The 15,590-nt window shown below is 43.9% G+C and overlaps 1 protein-coding gene across 10 annotated transcripts in view; it reads right to left on the bottom strand.

The window, feature by feature from the left end:
* Enox1 (ecto-NOX disulfide-thiol exchanger 1) overlaps positions 1-15,590 on the bottom strand; it is a 565,632-nt gene that overhangs the window by 12,260 nt on the left and 537,782 nt on the right. For all 10 annotated transcript variants that reach the window (XM_076545410.1, XM_042285220.2, XM_042285223.2 and 7 more), the window contains 2 exons: positions 12,134-12,236; positions 5,031-5,116 (listed from right to left, as the gene is read on the bottom strand). In XM_076545410.1, the coding sequence (XP_076401525.1) occupies positions 5,031-5,116; positions 12,134-12,236 (189 nt within the window). The remainder of the gene's footprint in view (positions 1-5,030; positions 5,117-12,133; positions 12,237-15,590) is intronic.

Here is a 15,590-nt window from a genome sequence, read left to right as displayed (position 1 = left end):
AGAGCCTTCATCCATGTCATTTCAACAATACAGTAGCCCAGACAAGACCTGAACAATGACAGTACCAGTTGACGTGCCATGCCAGGGTGGATGGCAGAAATTTAACAAGGTCCCACCCCTACATGAAAAACTACAGGCAATTAATGACCACTGAGAAAGGAGCAATTAGTCTTTCCCAAGGATGAACCCCTAATTGATTATCAAATACCAGTGGTCATTCCTAAAACATACACATCGGGGCAACACTAAATGGACTCTGACTGTTGTAATTATATTTATGAATATATGTAACAATAACAATGAGAAATAATTCAGTCGGTAAATGGGCAGGTAAACTGAACTAACAGCTTTCAAAAGAAGTGCAAATGGCCAGTATATAAAAATGTTTAACACTCTTAGCCACCACAGAAATGCCAATCAGAACTACAGGGAAATTCCATATCACCCTGTTTAGAAGGTCTATGAGAGCAAATAACAAATACTGCTTAGGAAGGAGGTAAAGGAACCCTTATGTGTTACTGGTGGGACTGTATCTTGTCCATTCACCATGGAAATTATTATGGAGTTTCCACAAAAAATTAAACGTAGGGACTAGGGAGATGGTTCAGTGGTTAAGAGCACTAACTGTTCTTCCAGAGGATCATAGTTTGATTCCTAGCACCTACATGGTACCTAACAACCATCTATAAGCCAAGTTCCTCTTCTACCCTCTTCCTGCCTCTACAGGCACTGCACACTCATGGTGTGCATACATGCAGGCCAAGCAACCAAGACATAAAATAAATGTTGAAAAAAATTAAAAATACAACTCTCATGATCAAACTATACCATTCTAGGTATTTACCCAAAGAAATCTTATTTAGGATTCAGAGATACCTACCTACTCATGTATCCTATTATAATATTTATAATAGCCATGCTATATAATCAGCCTGGGTATCAATCAACAGATGAATAGGTATGTGGAATAGAATTATTCATCTATAAAGAGTGAAATCTTGACATTATGTTAAGTGAAATAAGCCAGCACAGAAAGGCAGGCGCTACACCTCACTCATGGAAACAAACACTTGATGTAGGTAGACTAGTGATTACTAGCTCTTGGGAAGGGGTGACAGGAGGTGGCTGACCAATCCACACTGCAGGAATTTAGGAAAACACCACGCTAAGCTCCCCTAATATGTACAACTAATGTGTACGAACAGAACAAATTTTAAAGTCTAAAATCTAACTCCTTTCATCCTTCATAAAGAGGCACAAAATGTCTGACTAAAATACACGTGCAGTTCCAGATGATTCCTCTCAGAGGGGAAATACCAGGTCTACCTGGAGCTCCAGCAGCGCTGTGATCATGTGTAGGTGAAATCTTCAGCATCAAATGAGGATGCAGTGTGATAATGTGATCCTGCAATCCGTGCTAACCACTGAGTACCGGGGATGCCCTAGATGTCTCTGCAGGGACACAGAGCTGCAGGGGCTGCAGGGACACAGAGCTGCAGGGGCTGCAGGCACACAGAGCTGCAGGGGCTGCAGGCACACAGAGCTGCAGGCTGAGCAGCTGCTCAGACAAGGCCAGTCTTCTCTGGCTCCCAGTCTTCTCTGGCTCCCTCCTCAGCTGCTGTCAGCAGCGCTCCTGTGGCTCTCACGGCCAGCCCTGGGCAAGGAAGTGGCTTTAGCAACAGCAGCCCCTCTCAACTGTTCACCTGAACACAGACATTGCACCTTTTTTTTTTTTTGGCTACATGATGTGGACCTATCTGGGGTGAATAGATCTTTCTTCATGTCTCCCTAAGAACAGTGTCTCACACACACATGGGGATAGTTGAATACAGGTGCTATAAAAGGGAAATAGGAAAATGGGCAGAGGGCAATATAGAAGAAGAGAGAGGTAAAAGGAATAAAAACCACTAAGGATGTTTGACTAAGTCATAGGGAATTGCAGTTTATGCTTACCTATAATTACATATAATATACAAAAAGCATATGTGGATATATAAAGTTATGTCACTTGAAGTGTTAATGCTCCCCCAAGAACCATAAATTATCTAACAAAACCTCTAATATCAGGTAAGGTAAACCTCCTTTTGAGTTGTTTGGTCAGGGGAGTTCAAAAAAATCAACCAACAAAAGAATTACAGGTTATTGCCCTTGCTCTTGGTTACTTCCCAGAACTTGAAGGTAAGTCCCTGTTGTTGACTTTGAACTCAGGACTTGTAGGATCAAGCCAGAACTGACCTGGAAGCCTCTTCCCTGAGGATTAGCATTCCACAGTATCTGAAAGTGCTATGCAGCTGTCAGAGCCTACTCAGATAAGAGTCTAGGAGTCACAATAAGACATCTCCACAGGTACAATGTGGCACTTATATCTTGGCAATAACCCACTACTCTCTACTGGATTAAAGTCTGCCCAATAGGAGGAAATGCATGCCTGCTACTCTAAACCTAGCCAACTATCCATTGCCACGCCCATGGAACCTAGAGGACAATGTACTACTGCGACGTTCCTAAACCATTGTAATTGCTAAGTGCATTCTAAATGCTCTCCTTATACTCACAAATCAGTGTAGCTCTTGCTTCTCATCAAGGAGCTTCTTTTTGCAGCAGAGGCCATTACAGAAAGCCAGATATGGTCAAAATGCCAAGAAGAACTACCCACGCCCAGTCCCACTGCAGAGGAGGGATGAAAATATTTTATGAGCCAGAGGATGCCGGCTGTGAGACTGTGTCTTCTATATATGATAGAGAGCCTTCGTCCATGTCATTTCAACAATACAGTAGCCCAGACAAGACCTGAACAATGACAGTACCAGTTGACGTGCCATGCCAGGGTGGATGGCAGAAATTTAACAAGGTCCCACCCCTACATGAAAAACTACAGGCAATTAATGACTACTGAGAAAGGAGCAATTAGTTTTTCCCAAGGATGAACCCCTAATTGATTATCAAATACCAGTGGTCATTCCTAAAACATACACATCGGAGCAACACTAAATGGACTCTAACTGTTGTAATTATATTTATGAATATATGTAACAATAACAATGAGAAATAATTCAGTCAGTAAATGGGCAGGTAAACTGAACTAACAGCTTTCAAGAGAAGTGCAAATGGCCAATATATGAAAATGTTTAACACTCTTAGCCACCACAGAAATGCCAATCAGAACTACAGGGAAATTCCATATCACCCTGTTTAGAAGGTCTATGAGAGCAAATAACAAATACTGCTTAGGAAGGAGGTAAAGGAACCCTTATGTGCTACTGGTGGGACTGTACCTTGTCCATTCACCATGGAAATCATTATGGAGTTTCCACAAAAAATTAAACGTAGGGACTAGGGAGATGGTTCAGTGGTTAAGAGCACTAACTGTTCTTGTTGTACCTAACAACCATCTATAAGCCAAGTTCCATGGGAATCTACCCTCTTCCTGCCTCTACAGGCACTGCACACTCATGGTGTGCATACATGCAGGCCAAGCAACCAAGACATAAAATAAATGTTGAATAAATTAAAAATACAACTCTTATGATCAAACTATACCATTCTAGGTATTTACCCAAAGAAATCTTATTTAGGATTCAGAGATACCTACCTACTCATGTATCCTATTATAATATTTATAATAGCCATGCTATATAATCAGCCTGGGTGTCAATCGACAGATGAATAGGTATGTGGAATAGAATTATTCATCTATAAAGAGTGAAATCTTGACATTATGTTAAGTGAAATAAGCCAGCACAGAAAGGCAGGTGCTACACCTCACTCATTTGGAAACAAACCCTTGATGTAGGTAGAATAGCGATTACTAGCTCTTGGGAAGGGGTGACAGGAGGTGGCTAACCAATCCACACTGCAGGAATTTAGGAAAACACCACGCTAAGCTCCCCTAATATGTACAACTAATGTGTACAAACAGAACAAATTTTAAAGTCTAAAATCTAACTCCTTTCATCCTTCATAGAGAGGCACAAAATGTCTGACAAAAATCCACGTGCAGTTCCAGATGCTTCCTCTCAGAGGGGAAATACCAGGTCTACCTGGAGCTCCAGCAGCTCTATGATCATGTGTAGGTGAAATCTTCAGCATCAAACGAGGATGCAGTGTGATAATGTGATCCTGCAATCTGTGCTAACCACTGAGTACCGGGGATGCCCTAGATGTCGCTGCAGGCACACAGAGCTGCAGGTGCTGCAGGCACACAGAGCTGCAGGTGCTGCAGGCACACAGAGCTGCAGGGGCTGCAGGCACACAGAGCTGCAGGCTGAGCAGCTGCTCAGACAAGGCCAGTCTTCTCTGGCTCCCTCCTTAGCTGCTGTCAGCAGCGCTCCTGTGGCTCTCACAGCCAGCCCTGGGCAAGGAAGTGGCTTTAGCAACAGCAGGCCCTCTCAACTGTTCACCTTAACACAGACATTGCACCTTTTTTTTCTGTCTCTTTGCATTTGCCAAAAAACACTGCTAATTTTCAGACGAGAAAGCTGAACTTTAGAAAAATGGCATGATGATGTCTGATTCCGAGTGTGAGCCGTAAGGGGCTCAGCTGAGAATAACTCACCAGCCATTTTTTATTTTTTAACACTTAGAATAATGTTAAAACAGCTATTGATAGCATTTTCTTGAGCATCATATCAGATCTTTAAGCTAGCGACAGTGATGGCCCCTCCACGTGAAGTCTCTCACACGGAATCTCGTGTGAACATGGCCTAAGGAACCGGCCTCATCAGTCACTCTCACAATGCCTTCCCCCTTGTCTCAGAAACTTTCAGGCCAATCTGTGATTTCAAATCTCTCACAAGCTTTTCAAAGCACTTTAGCATCTGTTGACAGTGACAAGTCACTGTCACTTTAAATAACTGACTTTTCTTTATATAAAGGCAAAAACAAGGAGATGACAACGGTCTGCCCAAACCCTGGGTCTTCGGGAGGTCCTGGAATGTGGCTCTGTAGTAATGCAGATCACACAGCATCAACCTGCAGCAAGCAACGTGCCAAGTTCCAACAATGAAAGTTCAGTCAAAGAAAGAACTTACCTTCGAGTCCAGCTGCTGCATGTATGACCACAGATACTCTATATTGGCTCCGAAAGGGTGGACATGAAGAAACGTTGATATGATGCCTGAATTGAAAAAGACAAACATCAGAAGTTATTTGGAGGAGAGTGGGAAGGCTCGGTTAACAAATGCCATCTAACCTCCCGGACTTCCGTGAAACTGAGTCACGGTCTGGCTGTTTCCAACACCTCTCAACCAGCGTCCAGTAACGGCACATTCTGCAGACAGGACGGTGACCGGGCAGAGAGACTACACTGTCTCACGGGATGGGAACGACAGTGGTTAGCGTGGCTGGACTCTGGGACGAGGCACAGATGAACAGAGGTGTTTCGGAACAGAGGCCCCTGGAAGCAGTTCAACTACCAAGTTGATTTACCAATCTGAAATTGCAGTTTGGGGAGGAGGGTTAAACGGTCTCTTTTCTCTCCATGGACTTTGTGGGTCTGAAAACGGCCCAGACAGCTGTGTCAGATCACGCTGCCTCGAGTGTCCTTGATAATTACAGTGGCTGGTTATGAAAAGTGTGTACTCCACATCCCAACACGTTCTCCGTGCGCCTCCTGCCGTGCGGCTTCCACAGGCCGTGGCTGCTGGCGGAAGGGAGTCTGGGACTCTCCTTTCTCAGCTGTAACGTACAAGGTCATTGGCAAAGGTCTGGGAACAGGCGCTCTGGCAGGAAACCTTTCCATCACAGGACCAACCATCAGGGTTGTACCGGCTAATGGCTGGATATTAGTGTCAGGACCGAACTGAAAAGCACGACCTTGCCACCCCGGCTGCTCCCGGGTCCAAAAGCAAAATAGCGAGGGCGTCAGTTCTGCAGACCATGTACTGCTTTGGTGAAAAGGTCGAGCTCAGATGGACACTTTAAAGTTTTTAATCAGGTTTAAGGTGTATTACATCTCCCACACTCTGTACCGTGAGAACCAATACTCGTGAGTCAAGGGTCACCTGCCTAAAATGCACTCAGGGCAAGCACTGGCCGAGCAGGAGGTCATCCTACATTTGCAGGGGCCTTGAACTGATTAGGGACGGAGTTTGTCCTCTGTGATATGTGGGACGCTCACGGATGAGTGGCAGCCAGATTTCAAAGGCAAGCTCCCAGCTTATCCTTAGGCTAAGGATAGAGAATTGAAGAGTCTAGACGAGTACTCTTGATGACTGTCTTTGGAGGTTTGTTCAGATGAGGTTTGCATGAGGATGGCAGGAACGTTACATCTCCATCAGTCTGAAATATCAGTATTCTGAGACTGCCTGTTCTGAGACACAGAGAGCCCGCCTTTTATTCAGAGTCTATGCAGACCTACCTTTCTCTGATCTATAGTTTTTTGACATAATAGGGACCATCATAGGTGACTATGGTGATTTTAACATCTTTAAGTGACTACTTGAGAAAATGCAGTGTCTATGTTCTGTAGGCTCAGTTTTCTTATCTTAAAAATCAGATTCAATTGGGGGCAGCTTTATAAATGAAGTCTCTATTGCTTCCTGAAAGGAACTGGGCTGCTCCTCGGAATGGATAGCTAGGCAGGTGGTGTGTAGGTAACCAACGCTGTTGTGAATTCATGCACACGATAGCCACGCCATGTCTACAAGATGCATTTCACAGTACTCCTCCCCATCCTCTGGCTCTTCCCCCCCCCCCCCCACAGCATGCCCCTTCTACAGTATTCCCGAGCCTGGCCATGCAGTTGACCCACTTAGGCCTAGAACTCCATCTCTCACTCCCAGCGCTCCGACCAGTTATGCATCTCTTCCATCGACTGCTGCTCACTGTGACAAGAAGCTCCCCTGACCAAGATTGAGAGCAGCCCAGGACTAGGGGTGGGAATATTTAGGTGCCAGCCCAAACCCTGGCAGAGATGGGGCCGGTGATTGCCAGGCCCCACCCCTTACTGAGGAGCTCTGAGTAGTGGGTATCAGTTGAGGAGATGATGGGTAGCTTGTGATGCAATGGCCACTGGTAGGTTTCTCATGCCACAGTGGGTGGTCCCACACCCCCACATTTATATGCAGCACAAACTAGATGAACTTAGAAAGGTACACACACATGCAAAACAAAACAAAAGCCATCTAAAAAACAGATATGAAGTTAGTATGGGGGGAGTTAAAAGTGAAAAATGGATGGTATAGATATGATCATATTTCATTGTATATGTACATATTTGAAATCCCCAAGAATAAAGCAAAATAAAAAGTTTCTAAAAAAAAAAAAAAGAGGGGAGGGGCTTTCATTAACTCCAAAGTTAATGAAAAGTGCCGACATGTCTGTCTCCAAATGGACACTCATTTCTGAGACTCTGCTTGGTAACAGGGACATGGGGAACGGAGGTGGAGGCTTAGCTGAGCAGGTGGGCTCTGCTGCCCTGCCCATTTCTGTCAGCAGCAGTGGCCTCCCTGCTTAAGAATGTGTCCCTGGTAGTGCAGAAGGCATCTGTAAGCCGGCAATCTAAGTGAGATAAAAGGAGCAGATGTTGTCCTACTGGGGTGCTTTACATGTCTCAGAGCCCCGAAAGCTACTTGAGACAATGCAAACCAGCTCTGCGTAAGGAGCAGCAGATCCCGTTTGGAAGGGCCATTCTAACAGGCTACACAAGAGCGTTCCATCAGGACCATCTATTTTAGCCTTGTTTTGATCCTCGCTACCCAAGCGTCTGGATTCACCAGATAGGACTAGCTTTTCCTCACCACCACACAGTTCTGGTGTTTTTACATTAAGCACTTTGTGGCAATATGACATCAAGGCGCTGGGCACAGCAGAGGCAAGTCAGGAAAAGGGCCATGTGTGTGGATTTCCGGTCTAGATGACCACCATGGGTGGTAGACACAAAGACTAAAGGAAACATAAGCATACAAAAAGAACCAGCGAGAGCACACAGAGTGAGTGCCCTCGGGTTGGTGGAGAGCTATTTTACGCTGAGAGGTCACATGCAGGTTTCTGTGAGACAGGAACTTCCAAGTGGGAGCTGTGAAGGAGCCAAGTGGGAGCTTACCACACCAAGTCTCAGTAAGTCTATGCACAGTCCTTGGGCAGTCAAGGGTCACGAGTGTGGAATAAGCAGGCAAGACTAGGGTTAGCTGGAGAGGGCTGCAGCTCACATTTAGGTGTTGAAAAATCCACAGGGGATTACATTATTTTATGGTTGCTTAAAATCACACACACACACACATACACACACACACACACACACACACACACACACACACACACACACACGCTGGGCAGTGGTGGTACACACCTTTAATCCTAGCACTTGGGAGGCAGAGCCAGGCAGATCTCTGTGAATCTGAGGCCAGCCTGGTCTACAGAGTGAGATCCAGGACAGGCACCAAAACCACACACAGAAACCTTGTCTCAAAAAACCAAACACACACACGCCACACATACATGCACACATGCACACACATACACAAATATAAATACTTTAATTGAAGCTATGATAATTGGGGTGACAACACCTCCTCCCCCCAGACTAAAAACAAAATTCCCTTTTGAGTTATTGGTCATGGGAGTCGAAAAAATTTCCAAAACAATTGCTGTTGTCTTTGGTACCTTCCAGAAAAAGAAGGTAAGACCCGGTGCCTGAAGACACAACACACTTCATATACAGGATTTGGAGGAATGGTTATAGATCTGACCTGGAAGCCTCCTCCCTGATGACCAACTCTCCTAGTATCAGAAGAAGCTGTGCAAGCTTCCAAGGAGAAATGCATCCCATAGTCCTATCCAGCTCTGACGCCAACATACCACAACAGTGGCCAGCACAGCAAGATGTCATGAGAGATGCAACAGTGGCCCTGTCTTCTAGGGGTAACCAACAGCCACAGACTAAGACTTAACACCCACTGACGGGAAGGAATTCATGCCTGGCTCTGTAACTTTAGCCAAGTACTTGTGGCTGGTGAGGACATGGAACCTGGAGGAGAACCCACTACTTCCCGCTTTCCTGAACCAGTATAATTCCTACTGCGTTGTAAAGACTTACATTCTTCTACCACAGCTAATTGTAGCTCCCCCGCCCCCATCAATGAGGCGTGTTTTTTTTTTCAGTAGACTAAAACAACTAGAGAAAGCCATAACGGGTCAAAATGAAGAGGTCAAAATGAAGAGGTCAACTGACTGTAAGATAACTACACCCAATTAACGCATTAACAAGGCACCCTGTACACCTAAGGCTCTGGGGTGGAAAGACTGCAAGAGCCGGAGGACCAAGATGGCTGCTGCAAGATAGATTCTTCAAACAAGCAACACGGAGGAGGATCTGGAAAAAGCTGGGAAGAACGGGTGGTGGATATTCTCAAGAGACATTGTATGAAATTCTCTAAGAATTAATAAAAATACTACTGAAGAGTAAAAAAGGAGAAGTGAGCTGAGCATAAGCATTCATCTCTCTCTGCTGCTTGTGTGTGGGTACCATGTGAACATGCTTCATGCTCCTGCGGCTGTGTCTCCACTGTGATGGACTGTAACCTCAACACGGTGAGCCAAAATAATTCCTTTCTCCCCTAAGTCACTCATATGTGGATACTTCACCACAGTGACGTGAATGGTGACTAAGATGGAGAGGTATGGACTTAATAACAGAGGCAATGGCAGCCTTCCTTCCACAGGATCCACTGCCCAGCTGGGAGATACTTCTCCCATCATAGCTCCTTTTAGGGAGTCAGAAGGATTGCTCTCTTTTAATTCTAAATTTTCTAAGAATAGAAATATGGCTATCTAGAGAGTGGGTTTGGGGGAGAAGTCATATCTTTTGTCATGCTATCACTAGAGGAAGGCAAACTACCAATAGAGAATTAAAAGGAGAAATCAGTCCTTGGTTTGTTTTGATCAAACACTCCAGTCTCCAGCATCCTTTAGAACAGAAAGGTTCTCGTATAGTGATTTGAGACGAGTGGATTCCTTGTTCTCGTTTACTGCAATCCACTGTTTACCGGTAGGCTGGCTCCAAAGATGAACCTTGAGGAGAACAAGCAGTCTGCTGAGCATGCTTTTATTGAAGATACTGGCATATTTTTCTTTCTATTACACTCAAAGAGCTAATTTCTTTTTTCTGATACTAAAGACATTAGCAGAGACAGAAAGTTATAAACAAAACCTCCCTGTCTACTCCCATTAATGTATAATAATTAGGGGCTGGAGAGATGGCTCAGCAGTTAGGATTGTGTATTACAGAGGACCTAAATTTGATCCCAAGCATCCATATCAGGGAGCTCACAGCTGCCTCCAACTCCAGCTTCCGAGGCATCTAACTCCTCTGGCTTCCATGTGTACTCGCACACATGTATATACACATATATACACATAATTATGAATAATTTAGAATGTATAATAATCAAGCATATATTTAAATTTTTGTGGAAATTGACTAAAATTTGTAGATATAAACATTTATAGTCTATACATATATTTTATGCTATATATATATATTGATGTAAATACAGAACTATTTAGAAGTCATCATAAATGAAACATATTCTCCAAGGAGAACATAAAACAAAATATGAGGCAATCTCCAGTGAAAAGGAAATTCAAGTGGTGGCCTGTTCAAAAATTTAAAACCTTGTAAGTGGTCAGCATTATTCACACTTTTAGAAAATTTTCTATAGATCATTATGAGTTTTGTTATAGACCCAGAGCATTGTGGGGGCAATAATCATATCTCAGTTATACAGAATAAAACAAACAGTTGTCACAATTGGAAATAATTTCTGAGGGGAGAAGAAGCCAGTTAGTAACTACACATGGGCTCATTTTGGGTTTCTGGAACCGACAGACATCAGCATGTCTTCTGAAACATGTGCCCCGCATATTATTACAGCTGTATATCATCAGAGGAAAAAAAATAATTGCTTTTCCTTGGAGTATCTCTAAGTTGATGTCATATTCAATAACCTCGTAGTTGAAAAATCTATATGTGATGGATGAAGTTTGGACTATCTTTTGAATTTAATTTCTCCTGTGCCGGGCTTCTGCAGGCCCCAGTGAACCTGTCATTTTAAGGTGTGAGCTGATGCAATATTTAGAGGCTGTTGCTTCTGCCAGATAATGACCTGGGGGAGAAGCGTTCGCCTCGTGTGCACTGTGGCCTCGATCCTCACCATTAGCCAAGCACTCTGCAGAGGAGCCAGGCTGAACCTGGAACCCCAAACTGTGGTCTCTGCCAAAGTGCAGCCTGGACCAAGGTTGTGTGTCACAGGTGAAGGACGGTCCTCTCTTCTTGGGTTGGGAGGGGATTGTAAGGTGGGGTCCCAAGCACATTATCAACACACCACCCCCAAGAACATTTTCTGGAAGAGTAAGCACTTTGCCTGGATCAATTGGATAAAGATTTAAGAAATAAGAGTTCTGTCTCAGTGCAGACATAAAAACTGGTGGTATCTTTTGGGGCAAGTGGATATTGTAGTTAAATAATAACTAACTCTCTCTCTCTCTCTCTCTCTCTCTCTCTCTCTCTCTCTCTCTCTCTCTCTCTCTCTCTGTTAGGAGCCAGCTTTTCTTGTTCATTTTGGCTAAATTAATCCACATGGACATGGGAGTCTGGTTTAGACTGATTATCCTAATGTCGTTACTCTGGATACAGCAATTAATAATCTGCATTACGGGTCTGGCCTTGGGGCTGTCTTTGGGATGGAGTCTCTGCTAAGGGGCTGAGAGGCTCATCTCCAGAGTCAAAACTGCTTAAAAGCCTGGCTTGGCTTATGAACTTCTGGACAAGAACCAACTGGACTTCTTTTTAAATTTTAAAATGCAGACTTCTGACACACGAGATGCAGATGAACCTATTTTCTTGAGCCCTGTTTTCTCTCTGACAGCTACTTAATGTTCCCAGTTCTCGACGAGAGGAACCTCTGCCAGTCTGTGTGACACTCATTTGAAATGCACATTGTGAAATCTTGATGAAATCAGTCTGACCTCTGATTCGCAGAGGGGGGGAGGGGGCGGGGGGGGGGGGGGCCGGGGCGGGGGGCACTCTGCTGTTTAGATTATCAACACGGTGGAAGCGAACTACTGAACTACTGTCCACATTGGTTCTCTGGGAATGACTTCTGTACATCGACAATGAAAAGAGACTGCTTACCTATCAGCAGGGCCTCCTTCTCCGATTTTAAGCCTGGGCTTCTTTTTTCAGTATTGTTCTCCCGGTCTTGGTTAACCAATGCAACTGTCAACACATTGATTTCCTATAAAGTAGAAACACAAAAGCCATGTAGATGTTTATGCAGATCCCATGGCTTTTAATAAAAAACCCCACCCATTTTCTTAAACTCTTAACAGGCCTCTGCTTCCTCTCAGAAGTGCAGACAAAATCTTTTAATTATTTGTTCAATAATAGGCTCCTAACCACTCCCACACAACCAAGATAGTCTCTGAGAGTAGCGAATTTGACATAAACTCTTAGATTTTTGGCACTTGAAAAATCAAACAAACCAAACACCTCTATTCACTTAGACTGTATTTGACCATAGCCACATTAATATGGTTAATATGTTTTATTCTAAACATGGAATTTTTGGGAGATGTCAAAGCTTGCACAAGACTAATTGATTAACGTGAGTGAATACGGGCTGTAGGTGGAGTTTTTAAGTTGAGCAGTAATGAATTCTTACACACAAGAGGGGAAGGCAGGTAAGCCAAAGCATGGAGAATATGTGTGTGTGTGTGTGTGTGTGTGTGTGTGTGTGTGTAACTAAACAATGGGGAATTGAACAAGAGCTGTACACACGTGACATGTTGAGACTGGGCTGTCTGGGATTATTTTTATGGTCTTCTAAAAGTTAAAGATAGAGACAAATATTTAACCCATCTCCTCCCATTATTGATTTATGACTTGAAATAGAAAGTGATGTAATAGAATTTTAATAGCCTGCACATATGTACAATCACGAGGGAAGTTGAATCTTGTTGGAAGGGAGCTGCTAACTGGAAGGTAGCTCCCTCCACTTGAGGGAGATTCAGCATGGTTGAATACACGCACTTTGTACTCAACCTTGCCACGGGTCAGTACTAGGGCAACAAAGAGAACATGGTATCTTGGGGTGAGTGGATGCAGGAGAATGTTGGCAATCAGCAAGGAAGATTACTGGACTCCCACATCACATGAGAGTCAGAAGGGCGCCCTAGAGACTGGAGCAAACAGCAGCTTTAACCTAGGTCCCTGGCTGGGAGGCAGGGGCACTCAGCTCAGCAAGGAGAAGGCAAATGGTAAAGCATCAGCAACCCCATCATAAAAGTGGGGCAACTTCAGAATTCCTTGGTCCTAAGAAAGGATTAAGACCAGCTTGTGGGCTGTCTGGCTGCTACCCCAAAGAAGGAACACAGATCCTCCCAATGTCCAGATGTCAAGCAATTAAAAGTTATTGCTAGATGCCATTTTACCTTAAAAACCTTGAAACATGTGTTTTTTCACAGGGTATCTGGCAGCCCCTAAAGAACCATACAGCTTCAGGACTAGTAGCCTGCCAGAGCCACAGGACAAAGTCCCACAGAACTCCGGGAGGTCTCCTCCTTGGGACTGCAGTTACAAGTGTAGACAGTCCCTGCATCGACCACACTTGTCTCTTCATCCATACCCTATAGCTACAGAACCACAGATGCCAGTGCTCTAATGGTGCCCATAGGCCCCAGGGATGGTCTCCTCCACATCATACACCATCAGGAACGTGGGTAACAGCACCATGAGCACCAGTGCCATAGACACTGATGCCAAAGCCCTGGCATCATCTGCACTTGTCTCTTGGGACCTACAGAAGACCATCCGGGTTCCAGAGCTGCAGAAGAACGGCTGCAGTACTTACTACAAGCCCAAGAACAACTCACAAGGACACCAGGAAGCTGTGGTCACCAGTGCCATGTACCCCACTATCACTGTGCTCATCCAATGGGAAACAGGGAAATGGGAAACATCCCATCCAGTAACTGAAAAACTGTGAGAGTTGTTTCCTTAGGCCCAGGCATCTCCTACATTCACCCTAAGGGCCCAGGGAGGGTCTCCTTCACATTTTGTGGCTCAGGGACTATTTTTTCTTACATCCTTGGTGTCACTTGTATTTATTCTAGGATCTAGGACAGTCCAATCGACATCTTGTATCATCAAGATTGTGGCAGCTGCCATCACTGGCCCCAGTGCCGTAAGTGTTATATGCTGTGATGCCTGAGAACACACGCCTTTAGAAACCTCTATGAACTGCAGTCGTGAATCACTGTAATCTAGACCACTGAGACCTGACAGACATTGCTGAGATCACCATAGCCAAAGAAATCACACACAGGTTACTCTTTTGAGCTCACCCACAACAAAGACAAAAGACCTACCCAACTGGCACCACACATCCAATGTAAACAAAACAAAATACTTTTCCATACAAACTATTTTATAAAATTAGAAGAGGCAGCTCTTCCACCAGCTGCACAGGCACAGGCGGTGTATGGATATAAGAAACAAAGAAGCATGACCCCTCGCTCCAGAAATAATCCCAATTTGAAGGAAATCCATGAAAAGAACGCAAAATAATTATGCTAAGGGACTTTCACAAGGTGAAATGAAGACAGGTGACATGAAGAAATGAGAAAGTAAAAATTCCAGAAGGAAAGGGGCACTGGAAATCTACTTCATGAAGCAATAGCAAAAATATGCCTGAATTTCAAAGTGGTACAGACATTCAGCTCTAAGAAACTCGATGGACCCAACTAGATGTGACACAAACAAACAAACAAACAAACAATTGCTTCACCAAAACAGCCATAGATAAGATGGTAAAAGTACAGAATAAATAAAGATACAAAAAACAGCAAGTAAAAAGCTTCCTGTCGCATGTAAGGGAATTCTCGTTAGATTTACAACAGGTTTCTTAGATAAAACCTTACAGGCTAGAAAAGGATGGATGACATAACAAAACTCCTGAAAGAAAATAAACAATAGATCCCCCCCCCCCCACACACACACACAAAACCTGCCAGCCAAGCACCCAGTAATCTGTTAGGGAAAAAATCACAGAATTCATCACTATGAGACTAGCCTAACAAGATATGCTCATAGGAATACTAGAAACAAAAGGATGGTAGCCACCTTCATGAAAACAACACAGATATATAAACTCACCAGAAGAACAGTTACATAAAAGAGAAACGGAACTAAACATCGGCATCTCAGAAAGCTACCAGACCACCAGGGTAGGTAACAAGAAGGAAACCCAAACAAAGGATACACATCACAAGCAGGAAGCAATTAACAAAACGAGAGGAGGAGTTCACGATCATCACCAATGCTGAGTGTAGAGGGATGAACTTCCTCAATCGGAAGACACAGACTAGTCAAACAGATCAAACAACAATAGACAAAATAAAACCAAAATCAAAATCTGCTATCTGCTGTCCAAAACAAAAACATCAAAAAAAAAAAAATCTCGTGTCACTGGTTGTAGATTCAAAATGAAATGTTGAAAAAAATACATGGCACACAAATGAAAACCAAAACCAAAGTGATACACCAGATAAAGAATAATCTAAATAAAAAGCACTAGATAAAAATGTTACCA

Source organism: Peromyscus maniculatus, chromosome 9, assembly GCF_049852395.1.
Source record: "Peromyscus maniculatus bairdii isolate BWxNUB_F1_BW_parent chromosome 9, HU_Pman_BW_mat_3.1, whole genome shotgun sequence".
NCBI lineage: Eukaryota > Metazoa > Chordata > Mammalia > Rodentia > Cricetidae > Peromyscus > Peromyscus maniculatus.
Note: the sequence above shows the minus strand (reverse complement) of the source record. Positions and strands in the feature narration are given on the sequence as shown.